Genomic DNA, 15739 nt, shown 5'->3' on the forward strand with positions numbered 1-15739 from the left:
CTTAATCAACTTAACAGTTTTTATATTTAATATGATTTGGTAAAAACGTATTAGTGACATTTATTAAATTAAAAAAAAAATTGTTTTCGAAATTTATTGAAAAACATCCAAAAAAAAAGTCATCTCGTTTAGGCCATTTGCTTTCACTAAACTAAAGAAATCATAACATTTTTTCATTAAAATGTAAATACCAGAAATAAATTTAAGTAAGTTTCTTTGTTAGTGTGAAAACTATGTTAAGAGATTTTTTTTAATGTAGTGTTAGACATTTCTTAACTGGAAATGTGTTCATTATTTTTGTTTTAACACATTTCAAATACCTTGAGTTTAGTGATTAGTAAATCGTTAAATCTTCAAAACTATTTAATTCGAAAAACTATTCAGCATTTAAATAATAAAAAGTTACAAAAATGAATTGAACTTTTAAACAAAAAAAATATATCTAAATTTAATTAATGGCTGCAATAAATACGTAACTCCGTTCGCAGGTGTTCTATTCGTTTATGGGCATTAAGGTCGTTCTAGGAGTTGTAAATAACTTAATTGCCGGCCTTAAATTACCCATATTTACTGCAACGATCTATTACTAGAGTCTAAGTTTACTGCAAAATAATGTTCATGTTTTGCAGGATTTTACAGTTTTAAATGCTACGGTATCCCCTGTGACAAATCAACGTAAACTTTGACGGTAATTTTTGACAAACGAGCTCATTCTAAAGTCGTAATTACCGCCCTCGGCCACAATTGTTTTGCAATACACGTTGTAGAATTCTTATTAGGCATTAATACGACGTTGTAATTTCAAGTTTCTTGGTAGATGACAAATCACATTCCGCGAATTTTCGTAAAAGTTTGTAAATTTATGTCGTGGTATAAAAAAGGACATCACTTTTCAGAAAAAAGCTAATATATAAAGCAACAAACACAGGCTTGAAACATTATTCGCAGGCTAGAATAACGTAACAACGCTTGTTACTATAAAGTGTAAGGATAAAATATTATAGCCGGCATATTCTTTAAAATTAACTGCGCTAGCGTTTTTAAAATCTTTTTTTATTAAATTTACCAGAATCAACTAAAATTTAAATCGAGGTTCTACGCTAGCATGATAGTAATGGGAGGAATAAAATGTATAGTGTTGCTACTTGCAATCATTTCTTTGGTTCATTGCGAATACTCTAGTAAGTTTAAACTTGTTTATTCTAGTAAAAAATTAACCTAAACAATTTTTGTATAGCTTTTTCTAATTTTATATGTCATTGTATAGAAATATGCATTTTCCATGATAGTTAAAATACCGTCAACTATATTTAATTTAAAAAAAAATTATCTGTGTTTGTAGTTCCATTAAATCAATGTGAATGTCAAGCTGATCCAGAATACAGAGTTGCTTGTAATCTCGCGGATCCAGACAGAAAAGTGACGTCATGTTTATCAGATTCCAACTGTTGCTATCGAGAAAATTTTAAGCCAGGAGTTCCAAACTGTTTTCAAAAAATAGGTATGAAAAGTTCTAAAGAAGTTTCAATTTGAAATTAACAGTTATTCCGAGGATTTCTTAAAATTGTCCTAACGGTGTTAAAGGTTTATATTCAGCGTTATTTTGTTGTTTTCCATATAACCTTGGCTTACAGTTAGCCCTATAGGTTCTATATTTTGTGGTAAAGGTGTGATTACTTCACGTTTTTTGTAAATGACGAGCTCTGGGCGATTAGTTAGGCGTTGGGGCAACTTAAACCCGTTGTCTGAAACAAATGCAATGACCGAAATACAGGATTAACAAGCTTATTTAACGTTAGTTTAAGTATTTTTTTTTTAGCTTGTAAAAATCCACCGCCGCCGCCCATTCAACCATTGTCAAACGACTTGTGCATTCCGACAGCAGAGAAATATCCGTGTTTGGTTGACTTGAGGGAAACGAAAGAAAACTGTGAAGCATTTAACTGCTGCTGGGATGACAACCAATACGTCAATAGCCCAACGTTGCGGTGTTACGTGCCTAACAACTACCAAAACAGTGAGTTATAACACCAAATAACAATTAATTGAATATATTAACGTTCAATTTCTAACAATAAACGCTTTTTAAATTACATGTAATCAATTTATCGTAAAAATATGGTCAATGATTTTTATCTGGAAATTAATTTTTTGATATTATATTCAATCATGATTTATCATTTTTCCTTTTTGTTAAGTTAAACCAGGTGTAATTACCCCACCTCCAGTTGATCCTACCTATCCACCAAAAGTACCACCCATTCCTCCTTACATTAATGAACAGTGTGATATACTTGATGAAGAACAAACAGCATGTGATCTGGGCGATGGTACTAGTGAATTCTGCTACTCGCAAAAAGGATGCTGTTTTGATCCATCATCAGTTTACATTTGTTATAAACGTTCAAGTAAGTAAATGCCTTTTCTAGGCAAACCACCTGGTAAAGATTACAACCTTGGCAGCACTTAAAATAACTAGCACCCAGCAAGAATTTTAAAACGTTTCCAACACTTAAATTTAATGACCAATATTTTTAAACACCAGGTCTAATGCCACAAGTTATACCAACCAGACCAAATGAGAAGTGTAGACATTCTGAAAGATCAATCAAGGTCGAATGTACTCTCCCTGAGTCTGTTGGTGAAATGGATGCATACTTTTGCGAACAAGTTTTAGGGTGTTGTTACGATGACAGTAAATATTCAACAATGAGATGTTACGAGTTATCCCCAGGTTTGCATGAAAAGTTCACAGAAAATCTGTTCGATTAATTTTAATTTGGATTTGTATGTTACCCTTACACAATAGGACTTAACTAAATTTAAAAATTATATTATTACCTAAAAAAAATTTAACATTGTAGATAATACAATCCCTCCACCAGAGACAAGACCGTATCCATTAGGATCCTACACTTCTCAATGTAATATTGATAATATATCAAGTAAAACTTGCCTTCAATATGATGGCACCGATGCTGTGAGATGTGAACGATTTGGATGTTGCATGAAAAAAGATGAATATGGATCTAACAAATGTTATTGGAGGAAAAACAGTGAGTTAAAAAAACAGATATATACTTACGATTATTTTTTAAATAATTTTAAAAAATTACCCTATTGTTATTTTTACTCAACAGCCATCTTGCCTGAGATACATGCAGACAGCCGTATAATAGCTGCTGATGAACCAGAGCCAAGCACTGATTTTCTAGTATACCAGGAAGAGCAATGCAATGTTGTTCAAGTGAACAAAGTACAGTGTCCATATTCGGATGAAACAAGTGATTCTTGCTATAATGCACCAGACTGTTGCTTTGATTATTTATCAACCCCAGTATGCTATCTTAAACAAGGTAAAAACATTTTTTGGTGCAAGTGTGTGATATAAATGAAATAATTTTTAACCAATTCTTTACAGATTTTTGTTAATTGTGTATTAAATTTTAGGTCAAGTTCCGACTATGCCAATATATCAGCCAACTAAGCCAACATATATGCCCACATACAAGCCAGTTATACCAACATTAAAGCCTACATATCAGCCATTTCATCCACCAATTACATCACAATGCGAAATAGATTACCAATACAGAATGCCATGTAAATATTCTGATAATTCACCAGACGTTTGTTACTCTCTTAACTGTTGCTTTGACCCAACATCGACCCCCAAATGTTATGCCCCGGGTACAGGTAAATATAAAATAGCAAATTTTTATTTTTTATAAGATAAACTAAATATATTTTTTATAAAATAAATTATTACAGGTATAACTATTGTTTTAAACCCATATTATAATGCCTATTAGAAATTCAGTTATTTTAACTAAACAAAATATTGCAAATTTTTTTAAAAATAATCTATCTTAGCAAAAATGTTTTTTAAATAGTTTGATAATAACTTACCAAAAATTTTTTTTAGTAAAACCTGCACCAGTTACCCCCAGTATGCCACCAGTGAAAAAACCAACACATTCTTTTTTTGAAAATTTAAAGGAGCCGAAAAAAACAAAGCTTCCAATAACTTATCAAGTGTTTGGTTCAATTGTTAGGTTTCTTAAAATATGTAATCCAAGAACAAGTGTCAGACAATGTGGAGCATCTGATGTTACCATGTAAGATACATTCACTTAAAACTAATTTTGTAATTATCCTGCCAAAAAATTTTAACAAATTATTAAAAAAACGTTGCTAATAATTTTTTTTCTTTTTTATGCAGCGAACAGTGTAGTCGATTTAAATGTTGTTGGGAGGAAAATTTAGAAGCAAGAGTGGGTTTCAAGTGTTATCAACAAAAAACAAGATTCCTTCGACTTTTCTAATTAACCTATTGTTTTAATCCAAATTATGCATGCAAATTTTTTTTTGTGTTTTTTTATTGTATATAGATAAAAAGGTTTATATTTGTTGTAATAAAGATTTTGTAGAAGCTTGGCGTTTTTAGTTTTACTTTTAGAAAAATACACATGAACAAAAACTAAAATGTATTGTCTGTTAAAAAAGAAAGAATATTGCTGATAAATTACGTATTTTAACCTACCAAAGTTTATTGTCGAGCTTGTTATTACTAGACTAGCACTTTATCAGCTTAAACACTAACTTTATCTTGTTAAATATCCTTTATAAAACTTACTCAGTTGTAAAACTGGTTCTTATTTTAAAGCACGTGTAAAATTGCGGTTATAAAAGCGGTAACCGAAAGGTAACAGTCACCGTTTCGTAAAAAAAAGTGTTTTTAGAGCTTGTTTTATTAACGCACAAAAATTATACCTATACGTTAAAAACAATATCAGCTTTTTATCGTACTTTAAAACCGCGTTACAAAATGTTATTTGAAAAAAAAAAAATTTTTGGTACGGTGGCAGCACTGAGATAATGTAAACAAAACATTATTTCCACGTCTCAACACGTTTGTATGGTTTTATACACATATTAGTTTAGATTTGATACTTGGCAGCTTTATCTGTTCATACCTAAAGTATTATAAGTTTTGCTATTAAAATAACTGTTTAAATGTTACAATTGTTAACTTTTATCAGACAGAAAAAAATAAAGTTTACTATGCAGTAAACTTTTAGTAAAACGACATATAACTTACCCATGCGTTGTCGCATTTTTGAAGTTGGGTTTTTGCCTAAAAAACGATTACTACAATGCATTTGGGTGGTTGCATTTTTTGTAGCATGTTACATGGCAGTACAAAGTATGTTTCCGGATGTAAAGTATAGTATTTTACACTCGCATAATCTACACCAATTAGATTTTGGTGGTAAGTTTTATTTGCTTGTTGAATAGTAAAATAACATAGCATCAACTTATGTTCTTTTCAACTTTTTATATAGGTGATTTTAAAGAGTCAAGAAGATTACAATCAATACAGAATAATGATGGAAATGTAAATTCAACTATTTTAGTATTTTTTTCTTTTGTACCCTTCAGATACCTTATAATTTAGCTACCTTTATAATTCAGATACATATATATTGTTACCGAAAAATTTTTTTAATTACTTTTAGTCGATTACTCTTCTGGAAGATCAAATTAAACAACTTAAAGAAATTCTATCTCAAAAACAGGCAAAACTTTTAACTGCAAAAAAGGTATATAATTAGTTTTTCTGTATTTTACAAAAAAGGTAACAAAATGTATTAAACTGATTTTTTTAATGTTTTAGAGCACATTAAATGTGGATGAATTAAAACTTCTTGAAAAATTTTCAGGACCAGAAACAAATGAATTTTTAAACAAACAGGTATTAAGTTATTTTAGTTTTTTGTACATGTTAACATAACAATTTACCTATTTTGGGCAGATTAACAAAGCATCAATATTACATGGTAACTCAGAAAGAAATGAATATTTTGTCAACCACTTCACAATGTTCGACAGGTATGATAAAAATTGACTTATTTATTTTAATATATATATATATTGGTAAGGAAACATGGGTACTTTAAATTTTCAATTTTGGTCTTACAGTTTTAAAAATTATTTACAGGAATGATGTTTACCAGTTAGATGTTGGTTTAAGAAGAAGACCAGAAGATTTGATAAATCTACAACCAGATTTAACTCGAGAACTAAATGAGGTCATAGAGGAAGGAGTTCATGACCTTAATGCGGGGTCAAGCAGGCTCGAAGTTACCCCAACTTACAGATTCACCCCCCAAGATTTTTTACATGGTAAATACAAAAACTTAAATATTAGCACAGGGTACTCAAAATATCTTATATATTTGTGTAAATATGTATTTAACGTTTTTTTTAAACTCAAGAAATCTTTTTTTAGGGTTATATCGTACAGAAAGGGACCGAGGTACACAATACATATTAACTTATCAGCCCTCATCAAGTCAAAATATTCCCCCAAACCCGAAGTTATTTCAAGTAATGATATTTAGACCCTATGCTCAACCTAGGGTCGTCGGTTCAAGTCTCGTCAACAGCAAAGAAATAATTCATTTTATAGTGCCTCTGCAAGGCAGATCAGATACATTCAGGTATATTTTATTGAATTTGCTATAGAAAAATTAACAAATTTTTATCTATTTTGCAAAAGCTAATCTTAAACATTGTTATTTCAGAATTTTTTTGGAATATTACAAAGATTTGACTTATTTATTTTAATTTGCTATAGAAAAATTAACAAATTTTTATCTATTTTGCAAAAGCTAATCTTAAACATTGTTATTTCAGAATTTTTTTGGAATATTACAAAGATTTTGCCATAATACCAGATGGCGATGTTCACCTAACAGTAGTATATTATGGAAATGAAGCATATAAGGAGATAGAGTCAATTTTAAACACTTTAAAAACAGAATATCCATCTGCAAAATATAACCTTATCAATGTTGTTGGGGAGGATTTCTCTAGGGGACGAGGTAACTTAATAATTTAAAAGAATATGGTCCAATTTGGATGTTTTTTGTGTTATTGGTCAAATAAAATTTATTGTTTTAACAACAAATATTAAGCTATAATTTATTTTACTATATTTTAACTATAACCTAAATAAAAACAATTTTTAACTTTATTTTGAATTTTGTTGTTGTTATAAAAAGGAAAGTGTGGTGTATTTTTCTTATTTGAATGTAGGTGTTACAATTCTCATGCTAAGCTTTCTATTATAAGGAAATTATTAAACCCACATTATTCTTACTAACTTAATCGCTTTCTATTATAGCTTTACAAAGGGGAGCAGAATCATTAAAGAAAAGTGACCCGCTGTTGTTTTTCTGTGATGTGGATATCGCCTTTACCTCATTTTTTTTAGATCAATGTAGATCTCATTCCCAAAAAGGCAAGCTTTTTCAGTTAATATATATTTATTAATTGCATTCAACAAGGTATACTTTACAATGAAATATAAAAAAAAACACTGTTTGTGTTTACCATGGGCAGGAAGTACTTGACATTGTTTATTTAGTAATAAAATATTGCTGGCTGCCACATTAATCATCTATGCAATATATTAATATAAGAGTAAAATAATAATAAATGTGTGTAAAGAAGGAAAAAAAGAAAATAATTTTAAAATGTTTCATTCAACCTGTAATTTTATTTCTTGTTAATGCCCCTAATTTTATTTTTTATGTGTAAATAGGTACATCAGTTTTTTATCCAATCGTCTTTAGCTTATACAACCCAGTTATTGTGTACAGAGACTCCTCCATACCTAGTTTTAGAGACCGACAAGTAATAAAACACAACAGTGGCATGTGGAGAGACTTTGGATTTGGAATGACTTGCCAATATTATTCCGATTTCAAATCCATAGGTTGGTTATTAAGATTACTTCTTTCAGAGAACTTTTGTAATAATACAAAAATGTAAACGTCTCTAACCCCGATTTGTTATTGGTGCATAAATTTAAAGTTAAGGAATTTTACCAATGAAATGTTTAACTTACATATTTTCTTATTAATTTTTAAGGTGGATTTGACCTAAGTATAACTGGATGGGGTACAGAGGATAAGTTACTATACCAAAAACATGTTCAAAGCAAGACGCTTGTGGTTCGATCCCCAGTAAACTCACTTTTTCATCAATGGCATTCCAAATTTTGTGATGAAAAGTGGACTAAAGGTGTTACCTTTTATTTGATTTAATTAAATATTAACCAAATTAAAAAAATCATTTTTTGATTTTCCACATGACATCGTGTTATTAAAACAAAAAATGAGGTACAGCATTAAAGTGGAAGTTTTTTTGTTTAACTTTTTTTAGATCAATATGAATCATGTTTACGTTCTCGTGGTCTAACAGAAGCGTCACACAAGGATCTTGGTTTACTTTATTTCGAACTTAAACAACAGCTCAAAACAATCGAAGGAAGATGACGTCAGAAGTCATGATAAATATTGAAATATTTAAACAAGAGAAAGGAAGAAAATTTAATAGTAGTCTAAAGGTGTAGTTTAAACCTTTGTTGTGGCACATTTCCAATTATTTATACCTACAAATATTACATTCGCTTATTCTTGCTTTACTTTTTCTTGCAATAATTCTTTTTTGTAGTTTTTTAAATATTAAATGTTTTAATTATGTTTCGAAGCTGTAAAACTTTTTACAAAAAATTATTTTAACATTTCATCATTTTTTAAACAAATCCTGTGACCAATATTAATATATCAGGAAATGTACAACTAATAATATAATACCCACTGTGGAATATTTTAAAATTTAAATATAATTAAAAAGTGTTATTTGTTAATTATTTTTTTTTTATGTAGTACTTGTTGCAATCTAACGGGAATTAATGTTTTTGTTATTATAGCAGATTTTTGATATAGTTTTTAACTAATAATACAGCTTTCCTTTTTTACTAAACAGCAGTAATTCGTTTAAATAGCAGTATCTGTGGATAATTTTGTTTACATTTTTTCTTTTTAAAGCAATGTGGGATGTATTGTCAAATATATTGTGTCAATAAACTTTCCTGCTTTCCTAGCATATGGTAAACAGAAAATGCGGTAATATACAAAGGTAGCTTTTGTTATTAGCTAAAGAAGGTTTTGTTTGCTTTGTAGGTTGCCCTTTTATTTAAGTATATCTTTAATAATGTATTAAAATATTTTATTGCAATGTCAAATTTAGTTAAATGGTTTCAAGTATTAGTATTTTCATTAACTTGTGTAAATTGAGGTTGAACATTGTTAAAATAAGCAGATATATTTCCATCATCTGGGTTTAAACATTGAAGAAGTGGTATCTAAAATAAAATTAGTGATATTTTTAAAAGGCATTTTGGGTAAATTAACAATTACTTACATTGTTTGGTTGAAATTGTGTGAAGAAATTATCAGGGGTTGCCACAACCAATTGAAGAGGTTGTAAAAGTGGTTCACTGCTACATGGTTGAGATATTTGCTTCCAAATAAATACAGTATAAGTAAATGTTTACAATTCAAATATTCTAAATTCAACTTTTATATTATTACCTTACCTCATTAGCTTTTGTTGGTAGTGACTTTTGTTGTGTCTTGTCACTTGAATTAGATTTTTGGTGCTGACTTTTTATATGACTTTTAAGTTGACGATTAGACTATAAAAAAAGTTTAAAGTAGTCGAAATTATTAAATAATTTGAAGGTAATAGCATATAAAAGTGAATCACTATCTAATTAGTGTAAATTAAAGTATTGTAAATACCTTAAAAGTTTTATTACACTCGTCACAAGTAAAAGGACGCTCAGTTAAATGAACTTCCAGATGAACTTTCAAGGCTGAAACTGATCGACAATTGTGTCCACAAATTTCACAAACTATTTTGTCTATATCTATTAAACAGAAACTAATAACAATATAGTTTCAACACTAATTAATTGATTAAACAATTTTGTATAAAGTCTTTCACTTACTTTGGTGTACTTTCTTGTGTACACAAAGCCCTGATTGTTGCCTGAAACTCTTTCCACAAATTTTACATTTGTAACTTTTCTCGTGTGTGTGTGAGGCTGTGTGTTCTCTCAGTTGTTCTTTTCTATTAAACGCCATGTTGCACGTGTCACATTTGTATGGTTTCTGCCGCATATGAACTGAACTCACATGCCGCCTCATCACATGTGGCCAGCGAAATGTGGCATGGCATATGTGGCACTTGTGCTGTTTTATTTGTGGCTCCTGTGTGCCGTGGCTGCATTTTAGTCTGTGTCGGTCAAGCTGAACAGGCGCAGAGCATGTAAAATCACAACCTTCGTTGATACACTGGTGAATACTTAATTAAATTTATAAAATAAATTAGAAATTTAATTTGTGTTTTTATTTTTGCAAGATTTTGTTAACAAAAAAATGTTTAAATATATATAGAAAATAAAATTTAAAAGAACTAACCTTGGCTCATGGACATGAAGGGAATGACGTTTAAAACCTTCATTCGTGGTAAAAGTTTTATCACACTCTTCACATTTAAAAGCATGACCATCTGTGTGTATTCTAACATGAGCCTGCAATTCTCTGCAAAAACATAAAAAATCATTTTAGTTTTGTATGTGGTTAAGTTAAGTTAAGGTACTTTTATTTAAAATGACATCCAATATTGAAAATGCTGAATAACAGCTTAAGCTGCTATAGCAAGCCGTGCGATATTTTTTTATATTGACCTTTTTTAGATAATGTTTACCTGTTAAGATAGAAAGCTTTACTGCAATCAGGGCACTTAAAAGTTTTAACTTTGGTGTGGCTCCTCTTAATATGCAGTTCCATTGTAGCTTTCCGTGGAAATAGTTTATTACATCGCGGGCATTGGTGTTTACTAAAATATGGAATACAATTACATGTTTTTAATTAAATCAAAACTAATAAGGAAGGTAATATCAAGTTTCTTAATAAGAGATTGTGGCATCAAGTATCAACAATCATCTTGTGTGTAATTTAGTTAAATGACAAAGCTCGAATGAAGAGAAAAATTAAAATATAGTGGTAGGTAAAAAATACATTAAATAAAAATTTGTTTTAACGATAATTCAAAACTGAAAAATAAAACTTTTTACCCGTTTTTCTTTATTTTTCTTAATAATTTCTCGCCATCATCTTTTACAAGAACTCCATTTCTTAAATAAAAGAAAAAAACTTAACTTCAGTATTTTGAAAGGTATTACAAAATTACTAACTTGGAAAGTGAACTGTCCGTATTAGAACTTGTACACAACAAATGGTTGTTAGGTTGTTTATTTGTCTTAAGATCCTCATAGGCTTCAGAGGCGACTTGGGTTAAATTCGAAAACTCTTTTCCTTACAGGTCAAAAAATTTCAAATTAATTAAAAAACTTTCTTTTAGAAATTCAACAATAATAAGGCATAATTGTGCACAGTTGAATGACTACAAATGTACAGTGTTACTAGGGTGTGTTTTGTAATATTAAAATATCAAATAACATTACATACCAAAAGTATACTTTTTATTTAAATGACACTTTTACCTGATTCATTGATATTGGGTGTAAACTCAGTGTCTCTATAACAAAATAATAGGCAACAAATTACAGAATGCTTTAGTCATATAATCAATAATAAAATATAGATTAGATTTAAAATAGTCCTAATAATTGTTGAACTGATTATAACTATTGTTCAAAAGAATACAAAGTAAATTAAATCCTTTTTTTTACTTAGCAATTTCTTTTTCATCTTCATCATTAAAATAAACAAAATCCTTATTTAACTTTTTTCTTCTCGATTTAATAGTCCTAAAAAATAAAAAATAATTTTAAATTAAAAAAAAAATAACTTACAAATTTTTTAATATAATTTATTAAATGATTAAAGTACAGATTTTAATCCTACTTAAAGATGCTTAACAATGGTTAATAATGACCACTTACCAATATTAGTCCAGGCAAATGGCTAGTTTTATTAATACATATAAACACTTAAAAAAAAAACTGACACTACAACACTTATTTAAACTTACAAAAATATTATCGCCAACTCTTCTAAAAGTATAAAATATTTCTGACAAGTCCGTAATTTGTGGAGAAAATTATAATTTACATAAATCACCTTAAATTTGATAGTTTTAGACTTGGTAACTTTTTGATCTCATTATCAATTTCTTGAATCATTTTGTTATTCAATTTTTTTGCGTCATTTAAAAATTTGAGACATATTTTCTGAAGAATGGAAATCTAAAAATAATATATTCAACAAAAATTATTCGAATATATGATAAAATTTTGTTTAAATTTAAATAAAAAACTTTTCAGTTTGCAAAAATTTTTTTTTTTTAAATTAGAATAACTTGTCATATTAAAATAAATATAGCCTCACCTCACAATAAACAGAGAATTTGTAAACCAGTTCAACATTGTTTAATAAAATATTGAAATGACCAGTATATAACATATCCAAAAGTGTATCAAGTATTTCTTTAAAGCAAGGTGGTAATATTATAACCATATTTTCACTAAAACAAAATTATAAAGCAGTTTTATATATAAGCAATGCTTATTTTTAAAATTTTCACTTTAAAAAATTGCAAAAAAAGTAAATTGTAATATTTTAATACACTAATACCAGTAAAACAAGTTTATAATGCAAAGCAAATTATTTATTTTAAGAGGTTTATTTAGTGTACAGGCAAACATAGTTACTTAAAAGATTAATACAACAACTATGCATAGCCTTAAGGTTAGCAAAAAATACAACCTTTATAAAAAAATGATTGATTATACAATAAACAAAAATCTGATTTAATGGTAACCCACATACCTGTACAGTTGTTTATCCAGTAAAGTATGAATTAAAGGACATGCTGAAGCCAAAACACAACGGTGACAAGACCAAACTTTTTCTTCACATTTTAACTTTACATCACAATAGGTTGAGGTATTCTAAAAAAGTTAAATTTAGGACATTAATTTAATTTTTAATACGTTAATTTTGAATTATAAAAAACTATATCTAGTAAGCAAGCTAAATATATTTAAAGGTTACATTTAAAGTTCAAATAGGCTAAATTAAAACCTACTCTAAATTTGTTCAGATAATTAAGAAAAGTGGAGGTATAGGTTATATTCATTTTTAAGACAAAGTAATAATACCAAAAATGCGTTGATCGTCAAAAAACTACTAAATTTCTGTAATAAAAAAAAATTTATTATAGCAATGTTATTTTGTGATTAGATTTAGAAATAGCATTTGATGCGTCATGGTGTTAAGAATGCAGCAAATATAAACTAAAAATATTCGTCGGCGTTATTTTAATCTTGATAATAAATAATTGCCTTAAGCAGAAATTTAATTTACAAATAGAATATAAAGAAAGGCAAAAATTTACCGACTCTAGCAAATTTTAATCCCTCTTATTACCTGATTTAATCTTAATTTAGCTTGACAGAATAGTAAACAATATTCATGATAGATTTTTGATACGTCTCTTTAATTTCTTATTTAATCTGATATTTAAAAATACGATTAACTTACCTAAACTTAGTTTTTGTAGAACTTCAGAAAACAATTTAAATTACATTTTCACCATAATTATCAATGTAACCTGTTAGTATCTACAAAAATAGTCTTACGTTAAATATTTAAACTGTACCATGAGTTTATTTAACCGAGCAATAAAAAAATATAAGCAGTACCTTTTTGCTAAAAATATGAGAAATTTTAAGCCTTTTAAATACCAGTAAAAAGTTAAAAAAGTAAGAACATATAAATTTACTGTTTTTTTCTTAAATTACAAAAATATAAAAATCTTTCAAAATTATCTACAGACATACAAAAAGTTCTTGTTATACATTTTTACAGTGTTGGTGATGGTTCTACAAAAACATTCAGCTACGCAATAAATTTTTACAACAACCAGTACAGTGGAAAAAATAATTTATAGAATTTTTAAGAAATAAAATAAAAGAAGTTGGAATTTATGTTTGACACAATGTAAGCACAATGACATATATTGAATTAAAATATATATAAAATTTATTTAAAACAAACACATATAACACTTACTTTCAGAAAGGTATAAAAATAATTTGAATTATGGTTAATTAAATGCATGTCTATTAAAAAAAAATGGTGTAATATTTTAAATAAATGTTCCGTAAAGATAGCAAAGTTAAGAAATTAGGATTCTTTTAATTCCACACTCACAGCAAAACTTGGCACTTGCAACTGGATATTTTGACCCACATTCATGGCAAAACTTTGGTGCTTGTCTGTTACCAGAACCTCGACCATTAAACTCTTGTCCAGCACCATTCATGTAGGGATTTCTTCGTCTTGAGAGTTGTTCAGTTATGGATGGTTTGTAAGACCTTTCCTTGGAGTGAACAGATGAAGAAGAATCAGTACGGCGACCATTTTTTGCATGCATGGTGTACTTGCTTGCATTGTAACCATCACCATCAGAATGATCGCTGTTTGTACTTTCTGAGGACCAGTCATGTCTTGGTGCTTCATTGACTAACCTGGGGTTGGTATTCATTATTCCACGATTTGCAACTTTTCTAACCATTGGTTTTTGCTCTTCCACTTTGTTTTTGTATCCGTAAGTTTTATTTCCACGTAAATTTGTTGAGAATGCTGGTTTTAAACCTGTTTTGGTTCTGGTGACAGTATAATTATTTTCTTCAATCGTTGAGTCCCACTCCTGCATCGTAGTAGGTTTTTTTTGCCCCCTTGGCCTTGAGGAATAGTTTGGCATCCTGCCAGAGTTATCCCCTCCCATTTGTGTAGATGAGGAAGAGTAGTTATTTGATTTTTGAAATGTAAATTTTGTTGGGGTTGTATGTGACATATTTTGTGCAGATCTGGGACCATCTGTACCAGTTGGGTTCGATTTTCTCCTTCCAGCAGAAGGTAAGGGAGCTCTGTAACTTTGTCGGGCTGAAGCTCTAGCTGCAGCCTGGCTTGATAAGTTCCCATTTTCTTGTCTCTTATTTCCGATTCTTTTATGTTGTTCCTCACAAAACTTTATATGTCTTGCAGCAGCATGCTCACTAAATCTTCTTTGGCAAGTGGGGCACTGAATATAATCGGGGTTAAATGTAGGGGGTGGAGGAGGGGGCAGAGGTTTTCCCTCTTTTCTTGCTGCAGTGACTTCTCTTGCAGCACGTAGAGTGTCTAAAAAATCATTGTGTTTTTGTCTCCAGTTTGTTTTTGGAGCTGCATTTGTTTTATTTGTTTTATTTGTTGGAGATGCTTGCTTCTTTTTTAAATTGGATTTTACTTCGCCAACATCTCTTTGCTTGCTTGAATCAAACACAGGCCGTTTTTTTGAGGTTTTGATGCAAATATTTGAATGTCTAGCTATGCTTTCTTCTGCAAATTTTCGTCCACAATAATTACAAGGAACCAGGGTAACGGCCGCTTCAAATTCCATTTGTTAACACTTGTATTTGCCTTTACTATAATTTGTCGATGTGTGGTTTAAATTTAATTGTTTTTTTTGGTAAATACAATATAACTTTCAATATTTCAAATTTACTATGAAAAATCTTTCTCAATATTTTTGTTAGAAGCTAAAAAAAATATTCTTTTTAGAAAAGAATAGAATCCAACATTGTCTTCATTCATGAATTAAACATCCAATAAATTTATACGTTTTTTAGTTTTTCTACAATTAAATTACTACTAAATTATTATTATAAGGTTATAAAACAAGGTCGACTTTACACTATATGACTATAAACATAATAAAACAATGGCTGTGCAGTCTTGCGTTACTATGGCCGATACAAATATTATTTTTTCCCTTTTTCCGTTAATCACGTGACTAAGCATTTATCCTC

At 29.0% G+C, this 15739-nt stretch overlaps 4 protein-coding genes and 1 long non-coding RNA gene across 5 annotated transcripts; 2 read left to right on the top strand and 3 right to left on the bottom strand.

Moving 5' to 3' along the window:
• Positions 1-1104: 1104 nt before the first annotated feature.
• Positions 1105-2028, top strand: LOC145741274 (uncharacterized). The gene is made up of 3 exons (XM_082558838.1): positions 1105-1181; positions 1343-1501; positions 1820-2028. Exons 1-3 carry the CDS (start codon positions 1106-1108, stop codon positions 2026-2028), a joined length of 444 nt encoding a protein of 147 aa, XP_082414964.1. The 5' UTR covers position 1105.
• Positions 2029-2124: 96 nt separating this feature from the next.
• On the bottom strand, positions 2125-2977 carry LOC145763516 (uncharacterized). Its single transcript, XR_014288428.1, has 3 exons — positions 2842-2977; positions 2571-2760; positions 2125-2438 (listed from the first exon to the last, which is right to left on the bottom strand). It is a non-coding gene; the product is annotated as an uncharacterized LOC145763516 (long non-coding RNA).
• Positions 2978-4907: 1930 nt separating this feature from the next.
• LOC145750207 (chondroitin sulfate N-acetylgalactosaminyltransferase 1-like) lies at positions 4908-8970 on the top strand. Its single transcript, XM_082566189.1, has 12 exons — positions 4908-5272; positions 5346-5398; positions 5520-5603; positions 5678-5755; positions 5816-5892; positions 6002-6186; positions 6293-6503; positions 6700-6887; positions 7190-7306; positions 7610-7783; positions 7939-8091; positions 8233-8970. The coding sequence occupies exons 1-12, from the start codon at positions 5104-5106 to the stop codon at positions 8343-8345; spliced, it is 1602 nt and encodes a 533-aa protein (XP_082422315.1). The 5' UTR covers positions 4908-5103; the 3' UTR covers positions 8346-8970.
• Positions 7780-13561, bottom strand: LOC145750199 (uncharacterized). The gene is made up of 16 exons (XM_082566176.1): positions 13428-13561; positions 12973-13081; positions 12714-12835; positions 12273-12408; positions 12006-12130; positions 11615-11692; positions 11426-11460; positions 11117-11237; positions 10997-11056; positions 10627-10758; positions 10338-10460; positions 9866-10221; positions 9657-9784; positions 9452-9550; positions 9277-9375; positions 7780-9217 (listed from the first exon to the last, which is right to left on the bottom strand). Exons 2-16 carry the CDS (start codon positions 13021-13023, stop codon positions 9113-9115), a joined length of 1770 nt encoding a protein of 589 aa, XP_082422302.1. The 5' UTR covers positions 13024-13081; positions 13428-13561; the 3' UTR covers positions 7780-9112.
• Positions 13562-14032: 471 nt separating this feature from the next.
• On the bottom strand, positions 14033-15612 carry LOC145750217 (uncharacterized). The gene has a single exon (XM_082566200.1). It carries the CDS (start codon positions 15328-15330, stop codon positions 14065-14067), a length of 1266 nt encoding a protein of 421 aa, XP_082422326.1. The 5' UTR covers positions 15331-15612; the 3' UTR covers positions 14033-14064.
• Between the last annotated feature and the right edge of the window lie 127 nt (positions 15613-15739).

This window comes from Corella eumyota, chromosome 1 (genome assembly GCF_963082875.1).
Source record: "Corella eumyota chromosome 1, kaCorEumy4.1, whole genome shotgun sequence".
NCBI classification, from domain to species: domain Eukaryota; kingdom Metazoa; phylum Chordata; class Ascidiacea; order Phlebobranchia; family Corellidae; genus Corella; species Corella eumyota.

Coding starts and splice junctions, on each gene's coding strand:
- LOC145741274 (XM_082558838.1), top strand. CDS start 1,106: ATGATAGTAATGGGAGGAATAAAATGTATAGTGTTGCTACTTGCAATC. Junction 1,182..1,342: donor GGTTCATTGCGAATACTCTA/GTAAGTTTAAAC, acceptor CTGTGTTTGTAG/TTCCATTAAATCAATGTGAA. Junction 1,502..1,819: donor AAACTGTTTTCAAAAAATAG/GTATGAAAAGTT, acceptor TTTTTTTTTTAG/CTTGTAAAAATCCACCGCCG.
- LOC145750199 (XM_082566176.1), bottom strand. CDS start 13,023: ATGAATATAACCTATACCTCCACTTTTCTTAATTATCTGAACAAATTT. Junction 11,461..11,614: donor GATGAAAAAGAAATTGCTAA/GTAAAAAAAAGG, acceptor ATTTTGTTATAG/AGACACTGAGTTTACACCCA. Junction 9,785..9,865: donor ACACAAGAAAGTACACCAAA/GTAAGTGAAAGA, acceptor TCTGTTTAATAG/ATATAGACAAAATAGTTTGT.
- LOC145750207 (XM_082566189.1), top strand. CDS start 5,104: ATGCGTTGTCGCATTTTTGAAGTTGGGTTTTTGCCTAAAAAACGATTA. Junction 6,187..6,292: donor CCCCCAAGATTTTTTACATG/GTAAATACAAAA, acceptor ATCTTTTTTTAG/GGTTATATCGTACAGAAAGG. Junction 7,307..7,609: donor TAGATCTCATTCCCAAAAAG/GCAAGCTTTTTC, acceptor ATGTGTAAATAG/GTACATCAGTTTTTTATCCA.
- LOC145750217 (XM_082566200.1), bottom strand. CDS start 15,330: ATGGAATTTGAAGCGGCCGTTACCCTGGTTCCTTGTAATTATTGTGGA.